Below are 27,671 nucleotides of genomic sequence, written 5' to 3'. Positions count from 1 at the left end.
CCCAAGTAGCTTCAGGCACTGGGTTTCAGGAACCATTTCACCTTGGAATGTGACCGGAGGGCAGTCTCAGGGCCGACGGTGGTGGCTGACGTGGAGTAGGTACGACTTGGCGGGCTCGAATGTCACTCGCCAGGTCGCACCCCAGGCAGCAAGGGCATTGACGGCGGTCTGGAGATCATCACAGTCAGCTGCGAGGTTGCCGAGATACCGAATACACTTGTAGAGCGTTGTGTCGTCTGCGTACGTGGCAAGGCTGGTCGATTGGGGAAGGTGGTCCTCAGCGTCATGAATGTAGATCAAGAAGAGAGTGGGCCCCAGGATGCTTCCTTGAGGCACACCTGCTCGGATGGCGTGTGTGGCTGATGTTTGTCCACCAACCACGGCCCGGATCTGGCGGCTCTCTAGGTAGTTTTTCAACCATGAGAGCAGGTGGCCAGTTAGCCCAAGACATCTGGCCTTGTGAACTACACCGCGGTGCGACACTTTGTCAAATGCGCCGGCCACGTCGACAGCAAGGACTCGCGAGGGTCACACCCCCAGCATTGGACGTCCGACTCCACTCATGCTGAAGTGAGAGGAGAAGATCAGTCGTGCCCAGGCCGCGTCGGAACCCGAATTGCCGTCCGGAGAGAACCTGATGAGGCTTTCCAGGAAGTTAGTGATGCTGCGATTGATGATGGCCTCCATCACCTTAGAGAGTATAGAGAGGAGGGAAATCGGACGGTAGTTCTTCGGGGTAGACTTGGAACCTTTCTTGAAAATAGGGACAACGTTCGCGATCTTCCAGGATGCAGGTTGCACCCCGTCCCGGAAGCACTGGGTGAATAGCTTTGCCAGAGGGCTGGCGAGTGACTGCGCTGACTTCCTGAGCACTTGCTGTCGTGATTACATCACGAAGTTGTACATAATATCACGTGTATGTTTGTGTGACGTTATCGTCCACGTAGCATTAGCCCTTTTGTTTGTTTTGATGGCTTTATGGTTTTACCCAGCTTCTTGATGATTAGAGATTAGAGTAAGTCATGTAGTACTGAATGAGAATTAATCCCAGTCCTTATGAAGTTAGTTATGTTGTGGAACTAAGAGAGTCTAGACTCTAGTCACAACATAAATTGGTGCCGAAACCATGTCCGAGTATCCAGGGAGTCTCCGAGTTTTAGCAAATAAAATCAGTGCATTGTATTCTACTGTCCACGATGACGATACGAAGTGCCAACGTTTAGTTTCAGAAAGTTGTCCATCTGACGACGCAGACCAGTGGGTCGGGATTCGGACCCAGTTTTGTGAACAGCATAGAGATGCCCTCACGAAGTTGGATGCTGACCTAGATAAGTACGGCGCTGCGTTATACGATTTCGTGGCTAGTGGAGCAACTCAAAAAAAGAAAAAGAAAGAAGATGAAGAAGAGTATGAAAGTATGGCCAGTACGTTACCGTCGTACTTCAAAAATCTGTCCCTGCTGAGTGCTCAAGCCAAAAGGGCCACAGCCAACACCAGTACCAGCAGTCAAGCACCTGGAATTGACGTCCAGCAGCTGCTGACAATGCACACCGCAACTCAGCAACAAACACAGCAGTTGCTGTCAGCCATTGGGAAGCACACCAGCACGGTTGGCCAGCTGGCGGCCAACTCGGCACAGCCTGCACAGAGTGCTCATGGATCTGTAAAATTGCCCGTGCTCACAATCAGGAAGTTTGATGGTGACATACTTCATTTCACTGAGTTCATTGACATGTTTCAATCTGCGATCGGTACAAATCAAAGCCTGTCTGCCGTACAGAAACTGTCGTATTTGAGAAGTCATTTGACAGGCATGGCCCTGGATGTTATTGCCGGTATTCCCACCACCGATTCAAATTACCCCGTGGCGTTAGGATTATTGAAGGATCGCTTTGGCAAGAAGGATGCCATCATCGCAGCCCGATACCGCGCAATTACTGAAATGCCAGCGCCATCAAATAAACCTCACATGTTGCGGAGATTTTACAACGAGGTGGAGGCTAATTTGCGCTGTTTGCAAGCGGAAGGTCAAAGTGTGCAACAGGAACTGCTGATTCCTGTCATCACTTCCAAGTTACCAAAGTGCGTCATCGTACAACTTGAGACACAGAAACCCCACAATCAGAGTTGGACTGTTGATGAGCTGCGGAAACAGCTGGGAATCTACCTGGAGGTCCGTGAATCGGCCGAGCGACTGGCAGGAGACACAGCCAGCAAACCAGAGAGCACTCTGCCACGACCACCGCCTGTTTCCGCACAGCCTCATGCTGCCTACTCCCAACCTCCGGCCACGGCAGCCACGTTAGTTAGCTCTGTGCGGCGCGCCACTCCGAGATGCTTCTTCTGCAAGTTGCAACACTTCTCGGACACCTGCCCAACGTTCAACACGGTTTCTACCAGACAGCAGCAGCTACAAGACCACTGCTTTGTATGCTTACGGAAGGGACATTGGGCAAAGGACTGTACTGCTAGAAGACCCTGCTATCACTGCAATCTGTTGACCCATCACCGTGCCCTGTGCCCTCAGAAATTTGGCTCATCACCAGTGTCAGCTGCCGCAAGTACCTTCTATCCTACTCAGCAGCAGCAAGGGCCACAGAAACATACTACCGCTACGGTGCACGTCCAGTCCAAAGGTGTGAATCTCCCAACCGCCATCGCAACTGTCGCCGGGCAAGGCAACATCTCAGACTGCCGACTGTTGTTTGACACCGGCTCAACTCGCACATTTATTCATGAATCGTTAGCTGCCTCTGTCAACGCAGCTGTTGTCGGTGAAGACGTGTTGTCCATCGCTAGTTTTGGATCTGCGTCCCGGCGAACGGTCACCCTGCCGAGAGTGGAGTTTTCCCTCCTATGTCGAGATGGATCAGCCTTGCCCGTAACCGCCAATGTTATGCCGTGGATTTGTTGTCCTGTTGTCAAATCCCCAATCGACATCGACCAGTACCCTGAAGTCAAGAACATCCAACTAGCTGACACCATTGTCACCAAGCGTGAGGAGGTAGAAATTGACCTCCTTATCGGCACGGATTTCTACTTCTCCATCATGGGTAACGGTCACATCCAACTCAACAATGGCCTGGTCTTGCTGAACTCCAAATTGGGATTTGTCCCAGCAGGCCCTACTGACACAGAGACAGATGACACTGCGGGCCACATAATGCTCACAGATGCTACCACCTTGCCAGACCCAGTATTTGATCTCCAACGTTTCTGGCGACTTGAAGATATTGGTATCACCGATGACATCAGTGATCCGCAGACAGCGGACGACATTGCCCTGGAACACTTTCGCAGCTCCTTGCAACTGATCAACGGCCGATATATGGTATCTTGGCCATGGAAAGATAGCCATACTCCACAACCTAATCTACCAGAGAACTACCAGCTCGCCTTCGGCCGTCTCAAATCCTTAGTCAAATGACTCCAGCAGACACCACAAGTGCTAGAGAAGTATCATTGTACCATCACAGAGCAGTTAGCCAATGGCATTATCGAGGAAGTGAACCTTGATCACCAGGATGGGCCGATTCACTACATCCCCCACCACTGTGTTGTTCGCCCCAGCAGTACCACAACAAAGGTCCGTGTGGTATATGATGCTTCCGCCAGAACTCGCGCAGAACACAACAGCCTGAACGACTGCCTGCACCGAGGTCCGATACTTCTGCCGGATCTGTGTGGCATCCTGGTGAGATTTCGGCTACACCCCATTGGCATTGTCAGCGATGTTGAGAAGGCCTTCCTTCAGCTAGGTCTATCTATGACAGATCGCAATGTAACACGGTTCCTATGGCTTCGCGATCCTACAAAACCCGTCACCACAGCCAACCTAGTGATCTACCGCTTTTGCCGAGTTCCATTTGGCATTGTCGCTAGCCCGTTTCTTCTCGCCGCCACAGTTGACCACCATCTCCAACAGCAACAGACAGGGACATGCGATGATGTACGTCGCAGTATCTATGTTGACAACGTTGTCACCGGGCAGAGCAGCGTCCAGGATGCTACTGCATACTACAGAGAGGCAAAGGACGCCTTTGCCAGTGCCACCATGAACTTGCGTGAATGGGGTACCAACGATCCTGACTTCAGAGATGCTCTAGCTCCTGAAGACAAGTCTAGCTGTGATGTAATGAAGGTACTGGGTATGTCATGGGATACCAATCGCGATACTCTGTCGACGGCAAAGTCAGCCACAAACCAGTACTCCGTCATTACCAAAAGAGATGTCCTCCGCAGCATAGCCCAATTCTATGATCCGATGGGCCTGTTCTCCCCGGTCATCATGCGTGCGAAGATCCTAGTACAGAGTATATGGAAGCTACATGTAGACTGGGACTCTCCGCTGCCTGACGCTCTCGTTCATGAATGGAAGGATATCCTGTCCGATCTGTCCTGCGCAAGTGACGTTGCCATTCCTCGCTTCATTGGACCAAAAATCCACGTCGACAAGGTCACCTATGAACTCCACGTCTTCTGTGATGCGTCTCAAGATGGTTACGGTGCAGCCGCGTACCTGTGTGTGAGACAAGTTGACGGTGCCTATTCGTCAGTTGACCTGATCTACAGCCGAACACGAGTCTCGCCCATCAAAGCAACAAGTATACCACGTCTAGAGCTCCTAGCAGCACTCATCGGCGCCAGGATCATCAAATTTCTGAAGAAAGAGCTTCTGGGCGCAGTTCACATCTCAGCTACCCACCTGTGGTCTGACTCACAGTGCGTGCTTGGCTGGATTAAGAATACTGAGAAATCGTACCCTGTCTTCATCGCCAATCGGTTGAAGGAAATCCGTGCAGACCAGAGTGTGTGCTTCAACTATATCCGTACAGCCGACAACCCAGCCGACCTACCATCCCGTGGAGCATCGCTAGCCACACTGACAGACAGTACAGCTTGGTGGTGTGGTCCAGAATGGCTTCGAGATCCTCCTGTACACTGGCCCAAAGACGTCATCGATGCTCCTTCCACAGTACTATTCGCGGCGGAGGGTCCTGCGGAAACCGAGACCAGCAGCAAGCCATCACCGCTGAGTATAGATGAGAGCAAGTATACTTCGTTTGAGAAGCTAGCCCGTGTAACAGCATACGGTATCAAGTTTGTCAAGAGATGCCGTCAACAGACCACATGCGGCACTCATTTGTCTGCTGCTGAAATCGACAACGCCAAACATCTGTGGATTCAACATGTTCAAGCAACACACTATACACCGGAGATTGAGGCTATCAAAAGCAACGCCAAGAACAAGCTGGTCCAAAACCTTGCGCTCTTTCTAGATGAACATAACCTCATCCGCTGCAAGGGTCGATTGGAGAATTCATCCCTACCATACTCAGCGAAGTATCCCATCCTTCTACCTCGTTCACATCCAGTAACCACAGCTATCATCAATGACTGTCACCGCATGGTGCTGCACAGTGGAACTAACCATACCCTATCGCGAGTCAGGTATGACTATTGGGTCCCCAGAGGACGACAAACCGTCAAGACTGTACTCAAGAAATGTGGTGTATGCAAGAGGTTCAATGGTCGGCCGTACTCGCTACCGAAAATGGCACCCTACCCTCCAGAGCGCGTAGCTGAGTCTAAACCGTTCACACACGTTGGCGTCGACTACTTTGGCCCAATGACAGTCAGAGAACATGGACTCATCCACAAGGTATGGGTGTGCCTATTTACGTGCATGGTCACACGTGCCATCCACCTCGAGCTTGTTGCTGATATGACCACAGAACAGTTCCTGATGGCATTGCGCAGATTTGTGGCAAGAAGAGGAGTACCGCGCAAGATCTTCTCTGACAACGCTCAGCAATTCCTGCTTTCGAAATCGACTCTACAGCTTGCTTGGGAAGCCATTGTGAAGGATGACCACACTCTTAATTATGCTGCTTCCCATGGAATCGAATGGATTTGCATTGTGCAACTCTCCCCATGGATGGGCGGGTTCTATGAACGGTTGATTGGAATCGTGAAGAAAGCCCTCCGTAAGTCTATTGGCAGACTAGTTCTCGGAACAACGGAGCTGTCAACCATTCTCGTCGAAGTTGAAGCAGTAGTAAATTCACGACCGCTGGTGTACGTAAGCGATGAGATCTATACGGTCTTGACACCTGCCCACTTCTTATCATTATCAGCCGAAATCAGTCTACCCCAAGGGCATGTAGAAGAGGACCCTGATTTCGCCCCAACAATGTCGTCAGCGGAACTGCTACTTTCTACGTGGAAGAAAGGTCAGAAGCGATTGAATGAGTTTTGTAACTGTTGGAGATCTGAATACCTAACCAGTCTACGAGAACGGCAACAATCGCAGTTGAAACAGGTTGCTCATTCTACCGTGAAGCCAAGGATTGGACATGTGTGCCTCATCAAGGATGACGCGCCCAGAGGTATGTGGAAACTGGGTATCATCAGCGAACTTCACGCTAGTCGTGATGGAGAAACGCGTTCCGCCACTGTGAGGACGCCCAATAACAAGCTCCTACGGCGCTCACTACAGCACCTATATCCGTTGGAGTGTGAGTCTGCTCGACCTGCTGACCACTCGTCGAATGAACCACAGCCTCCCGCTGTAACCAACGACGCACACGTCCCTGCAACAGCTTCTCGACCGGTAAGACGAGCTGCTATCGAAGGCTTAGGACGTGTCCTGGATTTGCACGAGGCAGACTTGGTTTAGTTCACCATGCTGGTGTCTGTCTCAATCAGCTATCATCCACTCAAGCTGTATAATTATGTTCACCCCCCTTTTTATTCGAGTTTTCTTTTCCTCTGCCAACTTGCTCTCCCACTCACTACTTTGGCACTAGGGTGTAGTATGGGCTCCATGACTTATGTGTCCTTGCTCTTCAGTACCTTCGCAATTTGGTTCACAAGATATGTCACATCATTAGCGTAGCCTGTCAGGAGACATGCGTCTGTGGGGACTGCCCTAGTTAACATTAACAATACCCAAATAATAATAATCACCTAAATACGCGGTTCTTATGCGCTATTATAATCTTTCTCCCTTTGGTCACCAGGTCTTTTGTGATTGATCGCTCCACCTGTGTGTGGGAATGTCGTGATTACATCACGAAGTTGTACATAATATCACGTGTATGTTTGTGTGACGTTATCGTCCACGTAGCATTAGCCCTTTTGTTTGTTTTGATGGCTTTATGGTTTTACCCAGCTTCTTGATGATTAGAGATTAGAGTAAGTCATGTAGTACTGAATGAGAATTAATCCCAGTCCTTATGAAGTTAGTTATGTTGTGGAACTAAGAGAGTCTAGACTCTAGTCACAACACTTGCGCCGGAATGCCGTCAGGGCCAGTAGCTTTAGAAGCGTCCAGGTTCTTGAGAGCTCGCTGGACTGTGGCAGGGCGGAAGTGTACGGTCTTCAGCCTATTGCCTGTGCGTAGGCGAATAGGGGGCAGAGGTGTGTCTGGCAGGTCATTGGCACCAAGGCTACATTTCTCCGCGAAGTAGTGACCGAGGCAGTTTGCTTTCTCAATGTTCGTGGCATGTTCTTTGCCAGCAGGGTCGACAAGAATCGGGATGGAGCTATTTCGGGAGGTTCCAATGGACTGCTTGATGGTTGACCACCACTGTTTGTCTCGAAGGCTGCCGGTCTGGAGTCGTGCACGGACTATTGCTAGATGGTGATTCTGGGCATCACGTAGGCAATCAGAAGACCGGTGGACAGCGAGAGTATAGTTAGCTTGACATTGGGGCGAATCTGGTCGTCTCTTGAGGGACTTCCAGGCACTCTGTTTCGCCTTCACGGCCTTGCTGCAAGCTGGCGTCCACCAAGCGGGATCAGAGGGCCGAGTACAGAGAAGTTGGGATGGGATAAACTGGTTCATTCCATCTAGGATGGCAGAGGTAATATTGGTGCAGCTGCTGTTTGCATCCTCAGACATGAGGGCATCCCAGTCCACACTCCTAAGGTGGTAGTTTAGTCTGTCCCAGTCAGCGCGGCCATATTGCCAGACTGTTCTGGCCGTCTTGGGCTCTCGACATAGTTCTGTCTTGAATTCTGCCAAGATGGTGGCGTGGTCAGATCTACCGATTGGGGGGCCGAGCCGGACCGTCGGGTTGCCCAGGTCACTCATGATGAGGTCGAGGAGGGCATTTCCACGAGTAGGCTCCGTCACATGCTGCTGGAGGTGATGTAGTGCGCAGAGGTCCTCCAGTTTCTCCCCAGCTGGAGTTGTTCTACTGCTGCCCAGCCAGGCAGTGTTGTGCGCATTGAAATCGCCAGCGATGATGAGGTGCTGTGCATCCACCCGGGCAACGTCAATGGTCTGGTCCAAGTAATCTACCATACTGATATCGTTGCCAGGAAGAGACCCTGGGCGGTAGGCAGCACACAAGACAACTTTGCGGCCAGGTCTTATGCGGATAGAAAGCCATACAACTTCTTGATCAAGGGTTGGAACAGCTTCCAGCTCTTGGAAAGCTAGGTGGGATTTCACCCACACAGCCACGCCTCCACCCTGTGGTGTTCGGTCTCGTCTTACTGGAGGGGAGTACCCAGGAAGAGTCACTTCGGCTTGCGTCATCTTATCCAGGGTCAGCTTGGTTTCTGTGACTACAGCAATATCTGCATCAGATGCCAGAAGGGTGTGCTGAAATTCGCCAAACTTTGAACGGATACCAAAGGCATTCGTAACCAGCAATTTCAACGTCTTACTGGTCATTGCTCAGGAGAGGGTCGGCAGGTGGGAGACTATCATTGTTCTGAGGAGGAGGGTCAGACTTGGTGATATCATCAGTTTTGGCAGGTGGGCTAGAATTATCATGGCGTGCTCCACTGCTTTCTTTGAAACGCCATTGCCTGGCATAAAGTGGCCGGGGCCAGAAGTTTGCAGCGGTAATTGTAGAAACTGTTGCAGCGTCAACTGTCAGTCTCGCTGAGATTTTGCCCGTTGCTGATTCGTGCATACTGCAATCGTGCACATCCGCAGATGTCCCAACCGCAGCTACTCTGTGTTGCACAAACTCCCTGAGGCGTTCCTCGGTGCATTGGTCGCCTATAGTCCATTTCAAAAAGATTAGCAATCAGGTTTTGGTCTTAAAAAGTATGAAGATAAGGTAAATTTGGAAAACAAAGTACATAGACTGGCTTGTTAGGGCACGGCAAATTGTTCTGTGAATGTTTCGGAACAATTGGAACAGCCGTTAAGGAGTTAGAATTTCGGCCAGGTTTCCGGCCTTTTCCCATGGTTTACAATTTGCCCTGGATGTCAGTATCGATTTTTTATCAAAACCCACGATTTATCCTTTCCTTTTTGGCCTTGTGGTTATGAATGCTGTCTACTGACCATGAAGTTGTGAGTTCAAATCCCAAACTATCTTCAAGTCACACTTTTTTTCTTGTTTTGGTGATCACGCTGGTACAAAAAGTACAAGCCAAAGAAGGTGGCTGCGCCAAACGACTTGTTGTTGTTGGAGCTCGCGTTTCCTGCCGAACTTACTGACATGACACTTGACTGGTTCACGCCATGTGAACACACCCACAACACTGAAACGGTGTGAGTGAACACGGAAGTCATTGCGCTGTAGCTACGTGTTGTTGAATACAACGGCACATCGATCGATCGATTTCTCTTTGAGAATTATTTTAGTATTTCAAGATCGCCAATTTATTTGAATTTAGGAGTCAACGTCGTCTTCTATCAGCTTTCACAGCCGTCTGCTTTTCTCAAAATGTCGTTGAAGTCACATGGATAGCTTTGCCAAGTCATGGCCTTGGGAATGAGTCTGTGTCGATGTCGTTTTCGTCACATCGTGAGCGTATATTGCATCGCAGCTCAAAGAAATTGGGCACGAAACGAATTGGGACCCATCCCGCTCGTCAACATTTACCACACTTTCGACATGTCCTCTCTGACTCCATATCGATACGAGGAAGAACTCGTTTGTTGTAAACCAGACGTTCATGTACCGACGTGAGTGAGTTGTCATTTTTCATGCTTTCGCGCGGATTATTTCTTCGAGTTCACAGTGAGTTTTTCCAGCCAGCTCTCGAGCGCGCGTACGGTAAGACGGCAAACTCCCCGGGCGATCGCCAGGATTTTTAATCTTTTTGAAATTGACTGTACAGTCCATCCTCAAGCGTGCAAAAAACATATCTCTGCCACTAATCGAGACTTACACTGATTTTTGCGCTTTTGGGCCCAAATAAGTCTTGATGACGGCAAAAAATAATTGTCAACTGAATACGGAAGTGAACGAATTTGGTCGAAAGTGTCGAACCACCTTCATGACGAGCAACCGTTTGTGGCCACTGTTTAGTTTGTGAACTTGGAGCTTGTTATGGTGTGTGTCGGCAGGAATTTTTTTATGGCGATCAGGAAACGTTTTTCACATCGAAATCAGTGGTTACCCTTTGAAATTGAGATGTTCAAACAGCGAATTTTCTACGTCGAAATGAAGTTGGAGCACCATCGAGTTTGATCATTCCGATTTCCTTGGTGGGCTAAGGTAAGGGTAATTAACAGCTAGACATAAAAATCTCACCTGTTCACGCCCTGTATAATCCAATTTCGACCTTCAAAGTGGGCGTACTCAAGCAACATAAATCATACATGCCGTATACTACATAAACCTTTGAAGGGAGCATGAAAACACGCAAACGCATAGCTGTGTATACATGTACATTGTGCATGCACATGTACTGTATGTGTGCACATTGTAGACCCTAGTTTGTGTTCCTCTGTGTGTCTCGGTGTGTCGTCAATGCTGTATTCAACAACCGTAAGCATAAGGAGAAAGTTGCCGCTGTACGCGCTCTTGTGTGTAGTATGTGTGCCGCGTTCAGTTGCTGTCTAGTATGAGATATCGGTACATGTAGCTGGGCTGGTGGTGCGTATTGCCTTGATGTGGATCACCTAACTCGTGGCCTTCTAAAGCCTGTCGAAACGCATGCCGTTTCAGATGTATGGTCTCGTGGTGTGTGTGTGTGTGTGTGTGTGTGTGTGTGTTGTGTGTGTGACTGTGTGTGTGTGTGTGTGCATGTGTGCGTGTGTGTGTCAAAATGCATGCCGTTTCAGATTTATGGTCTCGTGGTGTGTGTCTGTGGTAGGGAACGGTGGATTCTGCTCGAAAAGGTGGCAGATTCTGCTCGAAAAGCAGTGAAATTGGCAGAACCATACAAACCTTATGGCGGGCAATTATTCGAATTCTGCTCCATTTCTTTATCCACATACTAAACATGCATGAAACTTACCAGAAAAAGTACCGAATTCTGCCAATTTTCTGCCGGCAGAATCCGCCGGACCCTAGTCTGTGGGGGGGGGGGGGTGTTTGTGTGTGCGCGCGTGTGTGTGTATGTGTGTGTGTGTGTGTGTGTGTGTGTGTGTGTGTGTGTGTGTGTGTGTGTGTGTGTGTGTGTGTGTGTGTGAGTCTGTCGCGCTCACAGTATCTCGTTTTCTGCTTATGAAGCTACATGTACATGTATGTGTTATTTGTAGAAGATTACAATGTAGAGGTGATTGTCTGCTTTGCGATCCTCTCTGCTTGGCCTGCATTATCAATTTATCAGTACTGGTTTTTGCTCTTCACACGTACACGTACCCCCCCCCCCCCCCCCGCACACAAACAAACACACACACACGTGCACGCATGCTTATGTATACGGTTTCAGTTTGAAAAATGCAAAGTGTCCTGTACATGTGTGCGTCTGATGCATTCACACGAACTTCAACGGTCTATGCATATACCATGCACGCGTCACTTCTCCTTTGAGGAAAGAAAACCAAAGCATATCAATACAATCACATACATGTATACAAACTTTTAAAAGTGTGTGAATGTACAACGTACGTTTGTCTTGTTTATGCTGTGTGTCACTTTGCTCTGGGCATGGAAATTCTGTCATATTTGCGAATTGTCGTTATATATATATACGCAGTGGTTATTAGAGAAGTTGACTGTATGTGAATGTACAAAGTATGTTTGTCTTGTTTATGCTTTATGTCACTTGCTCGGCCACCCGTGTTGCGTTCTCTCTGTTTCGGCTATTGCTACTGCACTGTTCTAGCCAGAAATGATTGTTGATAGGGAAACCGAGTGCGAACCTGGCTAGGCTTTGTTGGTGAGGTACTCTCATGTGTGCGTATCCGTGCTCGTTTGTATTCCTCCGACGGTGTGGCACACGCATGTGATGTATGCGAAGTGTATCCGGCATGTACGAACAATGTGTGTGCATCCGCGGCACGCATGTTTGACATGTTTGTGCTCCACGTGTGCATGTAGGATCTAAACGTGTGTAACGCAAGCGTGTGGGGCACGCCCATTACGTCTGCGGCACCGTGACATGGCCCGTATGTGATGTCCGACACGGGTCTGCAGGAGTGGCGCGTGGGCGTGTTCGCAGTGTGCACGTCTATACTCCAGCGTATTGTCCACTTTCCTGGTCCCAGGAGGGTTTTGAATCTGTGGAAAACACGTGAACTGAATACAGTGGAGTTAGTTTGAACTCTTGTGTGCTTTCTGTGCACAGGTATATCTACGGAATTGAGTATGGTCAAGAAATGCGTCTGAAAAACCTGGAGCACCATCGATTTTGCCATAACCATTACTCGAATGTCCGAGAGCAGGGTCGAGGGCAACCACATTGTCGAAAATTACACCTGTTCACGCCCTCCTTTCAGGTTACTGGCTCGTTTTCGCCGACTGCTCTGAATCGTACGAAAAATTCAAATGTTCTCCGCCGAATGGCACCATCACAAAGTCTTTCGGATCATTTTCGATATGCACCTCGCGAACATACCACCTTCCTGCACCCATACACCACAAACAATGCATGCTCCATTCGACGAGGTGGGTGTCATGAGTGTTCTTTCACGTCAGTCGCCGAAAGTCATTTCAGGGTGAGAATCGTTCTCAAGAAAAAGATCGCAAAAATCAGTGTAAGTCTCGATGGAACGCTTGAGGATGGACTGGTAGGTTGCCAACGTACAGCACAGCTTTCTTCGCCCTGGGAGGCTCTGACGACACCATCTTCCAGCTGTCATCTGCGATCACCTGGAGCACGCACTGCTTCTTGCTCCGCTTTGCGTTCTGGACTGGTTGGAATCTGTCTTCGTCTACACAGGTTGCATCTTGGTCGCCATCCCCTTCACACTCGTCACTGCTACGGGAGATGTTGCAGGGGACGCTGCCATCCTCTTCACACTCGTCACCGCTACGGAAAATGTTGCTGGGGACGCTACGGGACATCGTGGTGTCATGCTTTCGAGTACCTGTACCCGCACTGCCTGCTTTGGTACGCCTACGCGAAGGTTGACCCGCACCCGTACCCTGCTGTGTTTGAACTGGCCTTGGGGTAGCTTTTCGCAAGGCAATGATCATGCTGGCGCGGAACTGGCGGAGCGTGGAGATGGCACGTATGTCGCTGGGTTAGGGCCGGGTTCCACTGCGGCTCCGCTGCTCCGCGGCACTTGGCTGCATGCAGCGGAGCAGCGCGGTTCTGTAGCAACCCGCTGCGCGCTTTATGGATTATTTGTGTTTCGTCTGGTTTACCATAGATTTTCAGTTTTTTTCCCTTTTGCGTCACACTTGCTTTTGCGGAGGTGTACAGCACAGCGTACACCATGTTTGTAACTCACGTTGTATTCCCGTATACGATTTTCTTGCACATGCCGCGCGTTCGTATGAACCTTGAACTCTGCGGTACAACCCAGTCCCGTACGGCAGGCATTTGTACACACTGAGTTATCCGACTTGTTTATTTTTCTCCTCTGCCGTTGCCTTTCGGCTTCTTCCCCACTCGATTGACAACAACAAGTACTCTATTTTCTACTCTCACAGTCTTGGTGTTCGTGGGTGAATTAGTATAGTAATTGGAGCCGCTATCCTCCAAATTGGTGACCCCGTACAACCGGTCAGCATCAGGCTACCGCGTTGTGTAGCCCAAGTGCCGGTATCCCGAACTCTCGCTGCAAGTAATTTTCGTTCGTGTGTGGTTGAAGACCCTGCCTAGTACTAGTAGTAGTAATGGAGCGCGATACCTCAGCCCACGCTAAAGGCACTCCCATGCCCAGCACACCTATCGGTAGCAGCAAATTGCTAGCTCGCACCGAGACCGCGCTGGCCGCCAAGAGCACAGGGACACCGAGCAGGTTGGCCGCCAAGCAGGCGCCTTCGTCCACAGAGACAGAACAAGGCACAGGTACTCTTGTCGCTGCCAACGCCGACCCGCCCGCACACCGTGCTGGCAGTCCCGATGTGTCAGCCATTACTGCGGTGAAGCTACCGCCTTACTACGCGAGCGACCCACAAGTCTGGTTCGGCGTGGTGGAAAGTTTGTTCCGGACTAGGAATATCAGCAGGCAGTCCACGAAATTCCACCATGTCATCAGCAGTTTGAGCGCTGACTTCGCCACCGAGGTACGCGACCTCATCCTCAACCCGCCAGAGGATGCACCGTTTGACCAGCTGAAAGCTCGCTTGATACAGCGTACGCAGCTGAGTGAGCAGCGCCGCATACGCCTGCTCCTCTCCGAAGAAGAATTGGGTGACAGGAAGCCCACACAGCTGTTGCGGCGGATGCAACAACTCCTGGACGACCACACAATGGACGACGGACTGTTCCACGAGTTGTTCATCCAGCGGCTGCCAGAGAAAGCCCGCCTGATCCTCGCGTCAAGCTCAGAGGCACTGCCCCTGGAGGATCTGGCCACCATGGCCGACCGGATTTTGGCAGTTTCGCCCGAAGCGAACGCAATCATGGCTCTTCGTCCCGCCGCAGCAAGTATGCCGGACAGTACTGTGGCACGCCTGGAGCGGCAAATTGCTGAACTGACTGCAGCAGTGTCCGCCCTTGCTGAGCCTCGTTTCCGTGGTCGTTCTACAAGTAGGAGCAGCACACCTTCGCACTCCCGGTCCAGCACACCAACACGTGACGTGTGCTTTTATCACCACCGATTCGGCGATCGTGCTCGCCATTGCCGGAGCCCCTGCTCTTTCAAGCGGCAGGAAAACGCGCAGGCCAGCAAGTAGTGGCACCCTTGTCTGGCCTAGCTGGAAGTCGCCGCCTGCACGTCCGTGATCGGCTCTCCAAGATGCAGTTCTTGGTGGACACCGGAGCCGCTGTCAGTGTAGTGCCGCCGACCTCCCAGGAGCGTCACCGTTGCCGTGGCACTCCACCACTACGAGCAGCTAACGGCAGCACCATTGTCACCTATGGGATGCGATCCCTGACTATTGACATTGGTCTCCGTCGCCGTTTTCAGTGGGTGTTTGTCGTGGCCGACATTATGCAGCCCATTCTCGGTGCAGATTTCCTGGCTAATTTCCAGCTGCAGGTTGATCTGCACAGCCGCCGCTTGCTGGATGCCCGCACCTCACTGCATATCTCTGTGCCTGTTTCTGCCTCCGCTCAGCCGTCTGTACATGCGTTAATGCCTGACTCTTTGCCGCCGCCTATTCGCTCCATGCTGGCTCGCTATCAGTCTGTCACGCAACCTCCTGCGTTTGATCGGCCCGTTCTGCATAACGTGGCGCATCACATCGTCACCAGTGGACCTCCTGTTTTCGCCAAGCCACGCCGCCTCGCTCCTGAACGCTTGGCAGCGGCGAAGCAGGAATTTCAGCACATGCTTGACCTTGGCATCATCCGGCCATCCGAGTCACCCTGGGCCAGCCCACTCCACATGGTCCCCAAACCCAACGGAGATTGGCGACCTTGCGGCGACTACCGCGCCCTCAATCTGGCCACTCAACCAGACCGGTACCCAATTCCTCACATACAGGATTTTACGGTACGACTCGCCGGCTGCAAGGTTTTCACCAAGATCGACCTGGTCCGGGCGTACCACCAAATCCCTGTCGATCCCGCCGATATTGCAAAAACTGCTGTCACGACGCCATTTGGCCTCTTCGAGTTTGTGCGCATGCCGTTTGGCCTTTGCAACGCTGCACAATCCTTCCAGCGATTTATGGATCAGGTGCTCGCCGGCCTCGACTGCAGCTTCGACTATATTGATGACTTGCTCGTCGGCAGCCCAGACCTGTCCACCCACCTCAGCCACGTGGAGCAGGTTCTGCAACGCCTCGATAAGCATGGGCTCGTCATTAATGTCACCAAGTCCGTATTTGCCGTGCCCACCGTGGAATTCCTGAGCCACACTGTGTCTGCCGATGGAATCTGCCCTCCTGCCAGTCGGGTCGACGCCATCCAGCAGTTCTGTGCACCCACCTCGCTAACCCAGCTCCGTAAGTTCTTGGGGATGCTGAACTACTATCGACGCTTCATCCCGCATTGTGCGGAGATTGTTCAGCCCCTAACGGATCTGCTATGCACCAAGGTCGGCAAACAGTCTGCTCGTCCGCCACGTAAGCCACCTGATTTTGTCTGGCCACCAGCTGCTGCTGATGCATTTCTCGCCGCTAAAGCTGCTCTGGCCTCCGCTACCCTGCTCTGTCATCCCTGTGTGCAAGCGCCGATTTGCATAATGGCTGACGCATCTGACCTGTGTGTGGGCGCAGTACTGCAACAATACGTGCACAGCTCCTGGCAACCGCTGGCCTTCTTCAGCAAGAAGTTGTCTGACACCGAGCGCCGATATAGCACCTTCGGCCGAGAGCTATTGTCGGTGTATCTGGCTGTCAAACACTTCCGCTACTACATCGAAGGTCGTGTGTTCCGCGTCTTAACGGACCACAAGCCGTTGACGTTTGCTCTGAAGCAGACCACCACAGCATCACACTCGCCCCGTGTCCTCCGTCAGCTGTCATTCATCGCAGAATTTACCACGGACATTCGTTTCGTTAAGGGTGAGCACAATCCGGTTGCAGATGCTTTGTCTCGTATTGCTGTCTCTGCTGTCTCAGCTGTCTCGCCGCCTGCCGCTGTTGACTTTGCTAGTCTCGCTGCTGCGCAACAAGCTGATGCTGAAACTCAGTCTTATCTCAATCATCCTGACTCTGCCTTGCGTCTTCAGTCTCTTGCTCTGCCTGGCTCTGCTGCTCCTGTGCTGTGCGATGCTGCAACATTGCCCGCCCGTCCGTTTGTACCGCTGCAGTTCCGCCGTGCTGTCTTTGACTCGCTTCATGGCCTTAGTCACCCTGGGATCCGCGCCAGCAACCGCCTCATTGCCGCTCGTTTTGTTTGGCCGCACATGCACCGTGATATCACCACCTGGACCCGCACGTGTGAGCAGTGTCAGCGCGCCAAAGTGTTCCGTCATGTGAAAAGCCCGGTTGGCCAGTTTCTGCCACCCGACGACCGCTTTGCACAGGTACATGTTGACCTAGTTGGCCCTCTGCCTACCTGCCAGGGTTATACATACCTGCTAACCTGCATCGACCGCTTCACCCGCTGGCCAGAAGCCTTCCCTATTGCTGATTCAACTGCCGCTACAGTAGCCGCTGCCTTCGTCTATGGCTGGGTTTCCCGATTTGGCGTTCCGTCCTCCCTTGTGTCGGACCGTGGCGCTCAGTTCGAGTCCAATCTCTGGTCAGAACTGATGAAGTTACTTGGATGTCACCGCTCCCGCACCACCTCCTACCATCCCCAATCGAATGGTATGGTGGAACGCTTTCACCGCCACTTGAAGTCGTCACTGAAAGCTCTCAATGGTCCAACCCACTGGCTGACATCACTACCGTTGATCCTCCTCAGTATCCGCTCCTCCACGAAGACTGACACTGATTGTTCCGCCGCTGAGCTTGTGTATGGGACTAGTCTCCGGCTCCCAGGTGAATTCTTCCCTGGCACGTCTGCTCCCATCCGCTCTGGTGGAGCCGATTATGTCGCTCGTCTTGCTAACGCCCTGCACCGCTTGCAGCCACTGCCTGTTCGCCAGGTGTCCGACTCTACTCCTATCCATCTGCCCGCTGATCTGCAATCTGCTGCTAAAGTGTTTATCCGCTGCGATGCAGTTCGAAAGCCACTTCAGCCACCCTATGATGGTCCCTACCCTGTTGTTCGCCGCAGTGCTAAATATTTTAAAGTGCTGGTGAAAGGCAAGGAGCAGGTTGTCTCAGTAGACCGTCTTAAGCCTGCTCACTTGCTCTCCTGACTCTCTTTGTGTCATTGCTCACTACCCAGTCATACTTAATAACTCTGGTTTTCTTCTTTCGTTTTCTCTCTATTCTCTGAGTTTATCGTGTTCGTATCGTGCCTCTCGTCCACTGGCGGGGGAGTGATGTAGCAACCCGCTGCGCGCTTTATGGATTATTTGTGTTTCGTCTGGTTTACCATAGATTTTCAGTTTTTTTCCCTTTTGCGTCACACTTGCTTTTGCGGAGGTGTACAGCACAGCGTACACCATGTTTGTAACTCACGTTGTATTCCCGTATACGATTTTCTTGCACATGCCGCGCGTTCGTATGAACCTTGAACTCTGCGGTACAACCCAGTCCCGTACGGCAGGCATTTGTACACACTGAGTTATCCGACTTGTTTATTTTTCTCCTCTGCCGTTGCCTTTCGGCTTCTTCCCCACTCGATTGACAACAACAAGTACTCTATTTTCTACTCTCACAGTCTTGGTGTTCGTGGGTGAATTAGTATAGTAATTGGAGCCGCTATCCTCCAAAGTTCCACTGTCACTCGCCATTCGCGGTACCGCGGTCGTGGTCCACACTTTTTGATGACGTTTCACCTGCCTGCGCGCGCGAAATCAAACAAATCCTCGTGTTCTGGCCTGCGCAGCGAATTAAAATTTGAATTTTAAAATTCTGGCGTACAAAACAATGCAAAGTACGGGAAACAGGTCGAGGCGCGACCGCGGCTCGCAGTTTTTGGTCAAGAATCGTAGCAAAAGCTCGCGGTGAGCCGCGGACTCGCTGCTCCAGCTCTAGCCGCGGTCACTATGGTAATGATGACGTTTCAAGCCGCGAAAGACGAGCAGCGGGGCAGCGGAGCCGCAGTGGAACCCGGCCCTAAGGTGTTCCACAGCTGGGCGCCCCGGAACGCGAGGCAACCCTTGCCGAACCTGTTGGAAACTGGCGGTTGGCGCAGACCCCAGTGTCTGCTCCAGCGCCGGGTGAGCCGGGTAATCCACCCGGTTGGGCGGCGCTTGCACCCGGTTGAAAAGATAGTACCGGGTCACCTGTGACCCGGTTGGTACTTTACACTTTCGAACTTTGAAAGGACTAACTACATGGCTTGTATCAAGAGTACTCTTGCTTGTATGTGTCAGATACTTCTTCTTCTTTCGTAATTTTCTAATTCCTGTCCTCTCTTTTTCTAAATGCGGCTTAGCCATTCGCCTTTATATCATTGGGCCTAGTTCCCGTTTATTGTCCGAATTAAAATAAACCAACCAACCAGTTAAAGCATGTGACTCGGCTGGTGAGACAGCGCCAGGTACATGTGTGCCCGGCTCCGACCCGGTTGAAATGGTTGCGCCAGGTACACGTGTACCTGGCTGTCCTACAATCCTAGAGCAGACACTGGACCCATGGTGGAGTGCAACCTAGTTGGGCCAGCTGACGAAGGAACTAGGAGGGGGGAGCTAAAGCCGTTTGCAACAATACCAAGAGTACATAACCCCCCAGAGTGTGCAACTCCCACATACCCTGCTGTCCGTCCCGACAGAATTTCAAGTTGACGTCATTATTTATGACGCAATGCTCCTTGCACCAGTGATTTACAACATGTGTACAGGTGTCAACGCATCACACGTTATTCTTTGCAATAATTTGTACAGGATCGATCGGCTTCGGTCAACCACAGGTTCCGGATTCGTCTGATAATCCGTGTACAGTGCGCATTGCATCATCAAAATGACGTCAACTTGAAATTCTGTCGGGACAGCACCCATAGTGGAGTTGCACACTCTGGGGGGTTATGTACTCTTGACAATACCAATCGGACTTACGGAAACCTTATCGAAAGTAGGGGGGGGGTCACCGGATCGTCACTGGAATCGACGCCCATCTCCTCGAACTACCACTTGACTTTACCACCTACCACGTGACACAGCACATACACAATACTGAAGTACATACCGGTACTCCAGTACTTTACACGTAAAAGAGAAACCGCTCAATCAATGCTGGATGCTTACGCGGCCAACCATGCAGCTCAGAAGAGTAGCTCATGAGTCATGATGGCCTCCGACGGTTACGTTGGCAAGCGAGCCTCCGCCATTGCCAAAGCAGCCTGATACTCGCCGGCCAAGAAATGCCTACGCGGCCATCATATGGCTATCGTCTGGATATATAAGCAGTGCCTTGAAATTATTTCTAGCCATTCTTGATTCTTACCTTCAGTGAAATGGGAAATTGTTGGAGTGAGAAGTCTCCTGTTGTTGTTGTCTCCTCACCAGAGTACTACTACATGTATGTATGGGGCTGCACACACCAGTGTATACGACGTGAACATGGACGGGCGGACCGTATCCCTTTCGACAGACGATACTCTGTACGAGCAACGGAGCTTGATCAACGATGAACCGATGGCGTCCCACCAAAGCAGCAGTCCCAGCCCGGTGATATATGTGAACTTGGATGACGGTTGTGGAGACTACTCAGGAGGTCAAGTCGACACCGGTGACTATCACCAGGTCGACCAACTCCATCTTCATCGTCACCACCATCCTAATGATAATGAGGACTACGCGATCGAAGACGAGCAAAATGAAGAAGAGATTGTCAAGGAAGGTACCATGGAAGTTTCCGGACATAAAGCGCAGCGGCTCGATTTCTGGCAGAGTCAGATACGCCAAAATGTACGCGGCTCTTACTACACTATTGGTCAGGCCTTGTATCAAGTTCTGTACACTGAACACTTGCTGAAACGAGCTGACTTCATTCAATGGGTCAAAAAACATTTTACTTTTGTACGTTCTACGGCCTACGAATATATGCATGCATACAGAATTGCGAAGTTGTTGCAGACACAAGACCCAGAGCTGCCCGTACCTTCAACACTTTCGCATTTCCGTGTGTTCAACAAGACAAAGCTGAACGATGGTGGAATTGAGGTGACCCGACTCTGGCGCACGATTTTGCATGAACTGCCACCGGACAGTCATCAAAAGCCACGCACAGCCAAGGAGATCCTGTCCAAAGGTAAAGAAATCATGGAACGAGAGAAGCTTGGGGAGCACGCCCAGCGAATGAACGGTCTTCTACCAGGCAGATCGCCAATGAGCAATGGACGTCGCGGCAGCCAACGCTCCTCATCCAGTTCAGCAAGCAGCTGCTCACTAACTCCGGTCAGCAACGTCACCATGCCATCATACTCGACGGACACCTGGTCTGCAAGCAGCTGGGCCGGCCATAGTTCCAATGAACCAAGGGCAAAAATATCGTCCGTGTCGTCTGGATTGGAAGATATGAGTGTGGTTTCTCCAGTCCTCTACAGCCCCAGTGGACAAGCCAATGGTAGAATTACAGATGCTTTTCCCGGTTTGGACCCCCACACACAGGTATCTCACCATGAACCATCTAGATCAGTGCATGTCTCAACGTCCAGTCGCTGGCATCACGCAACCAGAAGTAGTTCCCGCAGTGGTGACTACCAGCAGCCGCAGCAGCGTGATTATCCAACTCTGCGGCCGGCCCCGGCACGTCGTGGACAACTTGAACGCACAGTTGTAAGCCACGTCAGTGTGGAGGCTGAAGGTATTGGTGAGCCGCCACCGCTAACTCCATTGCCAACCAACCAAGTGCGACCGGCCCCGACACGCCCTGGACGACTTGAACGCACAGTTGTAAGCCGCGTCAGTGCGGAGTCTAATGATATCGGTGAGCCGCCACCGCTAACTCCATTGCCCGCCAACCATGTGATTCGAATCCACTACTGATCTCATTGGCACAGGGTGTGATAGCCGGCGGGTATTTCTCGCTCAGCATTACTCCTATATCAAAAAGATCGACTTTACATGGCCCACGTATTTCTAAACTCTTGCTGTATGAAATATTCATACTTCCCCCGCCGCCAGAAGGACTGGCTGTGAGCCACAGACGGTAACTAAGATCAGAGAAGAAACATAACACTTTACAAACGCCCTTCACCTTAATTTGACTTTCTACTTTATGCTGCTATTTTAGTACCATTCCTCTCCCCCCCCCCCAACCTGGTGCGCACATCCAGTGCTGCTTCCAAGACCTCTGGTCGGACTAGCTGGACTCGCCTCACCTGCACCTTGCTTTAGCATGTCCAACCCCTTTTGTCTGTTTGTCCTAGTATTCTGTCCCACTTAACTGTTGCCCCACATCATCCGTACTAGGATCTTTCATTGGTGAGGATTGGGGAGCACACTTCACCTCACTGGCACAGCTCTTATACTGCACCTACACGCCCTTTGTTGTCCCCATTTGTTCTCGTGCTGTTGTTGTTGTTGTTGTTTAAATTCTTTTATTCTCACGATGGTTGTTGTTGTTGTTGTTGTTGTTGTTGTTCTCTTCCTTTCAATGTAGGCATGTGCACTTTCATAAAAAAAACCCGTGGCGTAGAACTGTCTCCCACCCACTATAACTCTACTCACGTCCCTTCCTTTGTTCTGTAAAACTCTTCGCGAACACTTGCAAAGCAAGCCCGCCTCCATCTGTTTCTGTGTGTGTGTGTGTGTGTGTGTGTGTGTGTGTGTGTGTGTGTGTGTGTGTGTGTGTGTGTGTGTGTGTGTGTGTGTGTGTGTGTGTGTGTGTGTGTGTGTGTGTGTGTGTGTGTGTGTGTGTGTGTGTGTGTGTGTGTGTGTGTGTGTGTGTGTGTGTGTGTGTGTGTGTGTGTGTGTGTGTGTGTGCAAGCTGCTATGGCTTCTGCTGTAGCATCGCTATCATCGCCTTCGGCGATGGGCGTCCAATGGTCCAATGGTGTGTGTGTGTCTCCTTGTACTCGTGGGGGACGGTTTGCCTTTTTCGAGCTCCAGTTTTCTATGGCCAAAACCTTTCAGTAAACTCTCTCAGGGCCAGCAAAGCGCTTTCGACGAGGGGACCGACACAGCTAAAGGACGGGACGGCGTTTGATGCCGTCACCTTTGACTGCGCCCTTCATCGCCACTCGCGGAGGTTTGACAAGCCCCCGAGCGGATTCCATCACGCGCCATGAAATTTGTTGAAGAGAGGAGAGAGAGAAGGAGACGCCATCTGTTGCGCTTTGGATGCTGGAATGTCAGGTCTCTGGTGGAGCGAGACGGAGCCATTGAGACGGCAAGCGTTTCTGGCCGAGTAGTTGAAAACAAAAAAATTAATCGGGTTGTGGCGGAACTACGGAGATTTGATATCGCCGCAGCAGGCCTGCAGGAGACTCACTGGTTTGGACAGGAAAGCTACGTTGTGGACGGTTTCACTATCCTCAGCTCTGGCCGTCCAGCTCCTGGCGCAGACGACTCTCGCCGCCGAGGAGAAGGAGTCGCAATTGTTTTGGATAGTTGCGCTGCGAGCGCGTGGAGAGCTGGTGGCTGCGTCTGGAAGGCGGTGAGTTCTCGCGTTGTATCTGCCCGCCTACAGTTCGCCCTCGTTGATGGGTCAGCTAAGAGTTTCACTGTGGTTTGTGACTTACGCAGCTAGTCGCACTGTGAAAGAAAAACTCTTTGACGATGTCCAAAGTGTATTGTACGACGTTCCACCATCTGATTGTTGTATCGATCAAAGCTAAAGCTCAGGCGGCCACCGACGCCCGTTTCAATGGCGCTGTCGTGTGGAAATGTATCCATGACCTCCAGTCTGCTGGGCGCGGCCTTCAACCAGTACGGACAGCAGCGATCGTTGACGAGAACGGAAATATATGCACGTCACCACGTGAGCAGGGACAGCGCTGGGGAAGGCACTTCTCTGGAGTGCTCAACGTCATGAGCACTTGGACACCGAACGCGCTGAATGGTATCCCTCAACTACCGCTTGCCGAAGACCTCGCTGAACCTCCCACGCTGCGCGAAGTGTGCCGCGCCGTTGCTCGCTTGAAGAATGGCAAGGCTGCTGGAGCCTCGGGCGTCTTGCCGGAGATGGTAAAGGCAGGGGGTGAGTCGCTGAACAACACGCTTGTGGAGCTATTCGGAGATGTGTGGCGTGCCGGCCAAGTGCCGCAGGAGTGGGTAGACGCTACCCTGGTACCAATTCCGAAGAAAGGGGACCTGACCCGATGCGACAACTGGCGTGGCATCGCGCTGCTCGATGTTGCCGGCAAGGTCCTGGCGAGTCTCATTCAGACGAGACTCCAGGGCCTGGCCAGCAGCTTCCTCCCGGAATCACAATGCGGCTTTCGGCGAGGTAGATCCTGCACGGACATGGTGTTCAGCGTACGGCAGCTGCTCGAGAAGACCATCGAGCATACAGCCAAGGGTTTCTTCGTCTTCATTGACCTGAAGAAGGCCTACGACTCCGTGCCCCGTGAGTGCCTCTGGCAGGTGCTCTCCCGTGCTGGTGTCCCTCCCCCCATGATTGCAGTAATCCGGTCTTTCCACCATGAGATGTCTGCAGTATTGCGCGTGAGTGGCACAGACGTGGATCCGTTTAGCGTTACCAACGGCCTGCGGCAAGGCTGCACTATGGCTCCTGTCCTCTTCAACATCTTCATGTGGGCAGTAGTCACCAAGTGGCAACAGAGGGTCAGGTATTCCTGGCAATGGTTTCGAGTTCAGCTACCACTATGGTGAGGTTCAACTGTATCGCAAGGCAGGCCGGGCTGACACCGCTGCCACCGCCCTAGAGGCACAGTTCGCGGACGATTCCTCCCTGTTTGCAACATCGCGTGCTGGTGCTGAGATTGCCTTGGACCTGTTCAACTCGACCGCTTCAGAGTTCGGCCTCACCGTGAGCGCGACCAAAACCAAGTTCTTGGTTGCGGGAGCTGGCATCACGGCTGCGGACCAGGCGCCCATACAGCTTGCCGGTGTGGACATTTAGTGTGTGCCGGAGTTCAAGTACCTGGGGTGTATCATCCACTGTGGCGGCCGATCTTCGCAGGATATCAGTGCTCGGGTGGCAAGTGCGTCCCGGGCTTGTGGTGCTCTGCAGCAATCTGTTTTCAGGAACAAGAACTTAGATCTTCATATTAAACGCTGTGTGTTTAATGCTTGTGTCCTGTCTCTGCTCCTGTATGTGTCCGAGTGCTGGACGCCGCTGAAGCAGGACCTCCGTCGCATGTCTGTTTTCCACATGCGATGCGTGCGGTCGATATTGGGTATCACACGCCATCGTTGCTGGGATGACCACATATCCAACAGCCAGCTGCTTGAGTGGTGGGGTGACTCTGAAACCATCGTCACCAAGGTTCAGCATCGGCGCCTCGAGTGGCTAGGCCATGTCGCCCGCATGGATGACGTGCGATTGCCCAAACAGTTGCTGTTCGGCACCCTGCCATCTCGTCGCCCGGCACATGGCTCACGTCGGCGGTGGAAAGACTGCGCTTTAAAGGACCTTCGCTCACGAGACCTTGAAGCGGACTGGTACAAAGTGGCCTGTGACTCTCGCCCAGACTGGAGGTTGGCTTACACCTCGGACGGCCCCGGATCCCCTCGTACCGGCGCCGGTGACTTGTTTCACATGCGCCCGGCACTTCGCACGTCAGGGTGACCTCGCTAGGCACAAGTGCACGGCTGAACGGCAGAAGCCGGTTTCGGAGCAGAGAGGTGCATGTCAGTGCCCTCGGTGTCATCTTTGGTTCCGGAGTCGCGGAGGCTTGGCTGTGCATCGTTGCTCCGCTTCTACCTCGTGCCCAGTACTGACCGAACCAGCTGCTGTTGTCACCGGTGACACTACCGCTCGGAGGTGCTGCAATGCTCACTGTGACACCTGCAATCGTTGTTTCCGCTCAACCCAGGGACGCAACCACCATCGCTGTTCAACGCCCTGCCACCGACCAACGGCCAGAGAACGGGACAAGTTCCCGCATATGTGTATCTGCAGTGTCTGCTCCAGCGCCGGGTGAGCCGGGTAATCCACCCGGTTGGGCGGCGCTTGGACCGGGTTGAAAATATAGTACCGGGTCACCTGTGAACCGGTTGGTACTTTACACTTTCGAACTTCGAAAGGACTGACTACATGGCTTGTAGGTGTCAGATACTTCTTCTTCTTTCGTAATTTTCTAATTCCTGTCCTCTCTTTTCTAAATGCGGCTTATCCATTCGCCTTTATATCATTGGGCCTAGTTCCCGTTTATTGTCCGAATTAAAATAAACCAACCAACCAGTTAAAGCATGTGACTCGGCTGGTGAGACAGCGCCAGGTACATGTGTGCCCGGCTCCGACCCGGTTGAAATGGTTGTGCCAGGTACACGTGTACCCGGCTGTCCTACAATCCTGGAGCAGACACTGATCTGCTCTCGCCGGTTCCGGCTAGTCTCGCATCTGGAGCGCCATCGGGTGGCGTGCTCTTTCTCTCTCTCTGCTTCCCCTCCGGGGCCCACGTGACTGACCCTAGTGGTAGTGGCTCTACAGGACAGGACAGGTGTGTGTGTGTGTGTCGATCCGGGGCTTTGCTATCCACAACTGCAACCGATCCACCAGGCGCCCAACTGCTGATGAAAGGGACAAGTTCCAATTGCAATGTCAGAATTGCCAGAGGCGTTTCAAAAGGCGAAACGACTTATCCCGTCACCAACGCTCATGTCTCCTCTCGTCTCCGTCTCGCTCAACGAGAAACACGTGACCTACGTGGCAGTGTATACCAGGACCAGGTGTGTGTGTGTGTGTGTACTTTATTTATAGTGGAAATCAAAACAGGCATACAGTCAACTTTGCGAATAATGACACTCGGTACTCACGGAGTCGAATCTTTGGAGATGCGCTGTGGCCATTTGATGCCAAGGAGAGATTGCAACTGACGTCGGTGGAAGGCATCCAACTTCTGGTGAGCAGATTGTGTGAGGCCCCAAGTGCCACAGTTGTATGTTAGAACGGGTACCTTAGGACGAACGCCGAGTATACTCGCAGGTGCAGACGCTCACTCACAGCAGATCTCCGTTTCCAGAGGCAGAGGCTAAACATTGATGTGAAGGCCGCTGTAGCAAGCTGCTTCCGCCGTGCTACGTCAGCCTCGTCGCCAAGCAGAGATCCTAGTTTTCGGACCATTCTCCACTCCTCACCAATCCTGTCGTTGCTTCTGTGCACCTGAGTACGTTCTGTTTTACTTGGGTTGACACTCAGTGACCAGTTGGCAAGACGGAAATCGCAGTAGCTTCCAGGTCATTCAGCCAGCCTGGAGATGTACTGATGAAATCAACGTCATAATTATTTGTTGATGAAATCAACGTCATCAGCATACGCTAGTTCAATCGGTAGGCCCGCATCAGCAACTGGACGGGGTGGTGCCGCTGCGCGCAGTTATTGGGTAGAGAAATGGTAGCCCAAATACAACAAATCTGATCCAGGCATAAAGAATGGTGGGTGCCTGCCACTCCGAGAACGAATGCCCATTTGGTGGGGGATATCATAGTAGTGTACTTGAAGTGGTGCACATTTCAATGTGGCATTTGGAAGTTTATTAGTGATCTACGGTCAATGCAACATACTATAGCCTATAGCCATCATGAACTACAGGCCTCACCTTTCTATCTCTTCTTTAATAATAATACCACAGCACGCGTACAAAGGCCAAAGAACAATGCATGAGAATACACTGAAATTAAGCCAAGTCCGCTTCTGTCTCTGCAGCAAATGCTCGTGCTCCTTCTAGGTCGCTGGCATTCAAAGGGATGTCTCTCTTCTTTACAGACAGTAAATCACTTGGCGTGCATACTATTACTAGTACTTCTACTGCTACTACACCAGGTGCAGGTGGAG

The 27,671-nt window shown here is 51.7% G+C and overlaps 4 protein-coding genes across 4 annotated transcripts; 3 read left to right on the top strand and 1 right to left on the bottom strand.

Moving 5' to 3' along the window:
* Positions 1–1,417: 1,417 nt before the first annotated feature.
* On the top strand, positions 1,418–3,427 carry LOC135813363 (uncharacterized). Its single transcript, XM_065326463.1, has one exon. The coding sequence runs from the start codon at positions 1,418–1,420 to the stop codon at positions 3,425–3,427; it is 2,010 nt and encodes a 669-aa protein (XP_065182535.1).
* A 339-nt stretch (positions 3,428–3,766) lies between these two features.
* On the top strand, positions 3,767–6,679 carry LOC135813362 (uncharacterized). Its single transcript, XM_065326462.1, has one exon. The coding sequence runs from the start codon at positions 3,767–3,769 to the stop codon at positions 6,677–6,679; it is 2,913 nt and encodes a 970-aa protein (XP_065182534.1).
* A 603-nt stretch (positions 6,680–7,282) lies between these two features.
* On the bottom strand, positions 7,283–8,686 carry LOC135813361 (uncharacterized). The gene has a single exon (XM_065326461.1). It carries the CDS (start codon positions 8,684–8,686, stop codon positions 7,283–7,285), a length of 1,404 nt encoding a protein of 467 aa, XP_065182533.1.
* A 5,302-nt stretch (positions 8,687–13,988) lies between these two features.
* LOC135813360 (uncharacterized) lies at positions 13,989–14,993 on the top strand. Its single transcript, XM_065326460.1, has one exon. The coding sequence runs from the start codon at positions 13,989–13,991 to the stop codon at positions 14,991–14,993; it is 1,005 nt and encodes a 334-aa protein (XP_065182532.1).
* Positions 14,994–27,671: the final 12,678 nt, after the last annotated feature.

The sequence above is a fragment of the Sycon ciliatum genome, chromosome 4, assembly GCF_964019385.1.
Source record: "Sycon ciliatum chromosome 4, ocSycCili1.1, whole genome shotgun sequence".
Taxonomy (NCBI): domain Eukaryota; kingdom Metazoa; phylum Porifera; class Calcarea; order Leucosolenida; family Sycettidae; genus Sycon; species Sycon ciliatum.
Note: the sequence above shows the minus strand (reverse complement) of the source record. Positions and strands in the feature narration are given on the sequence as shown.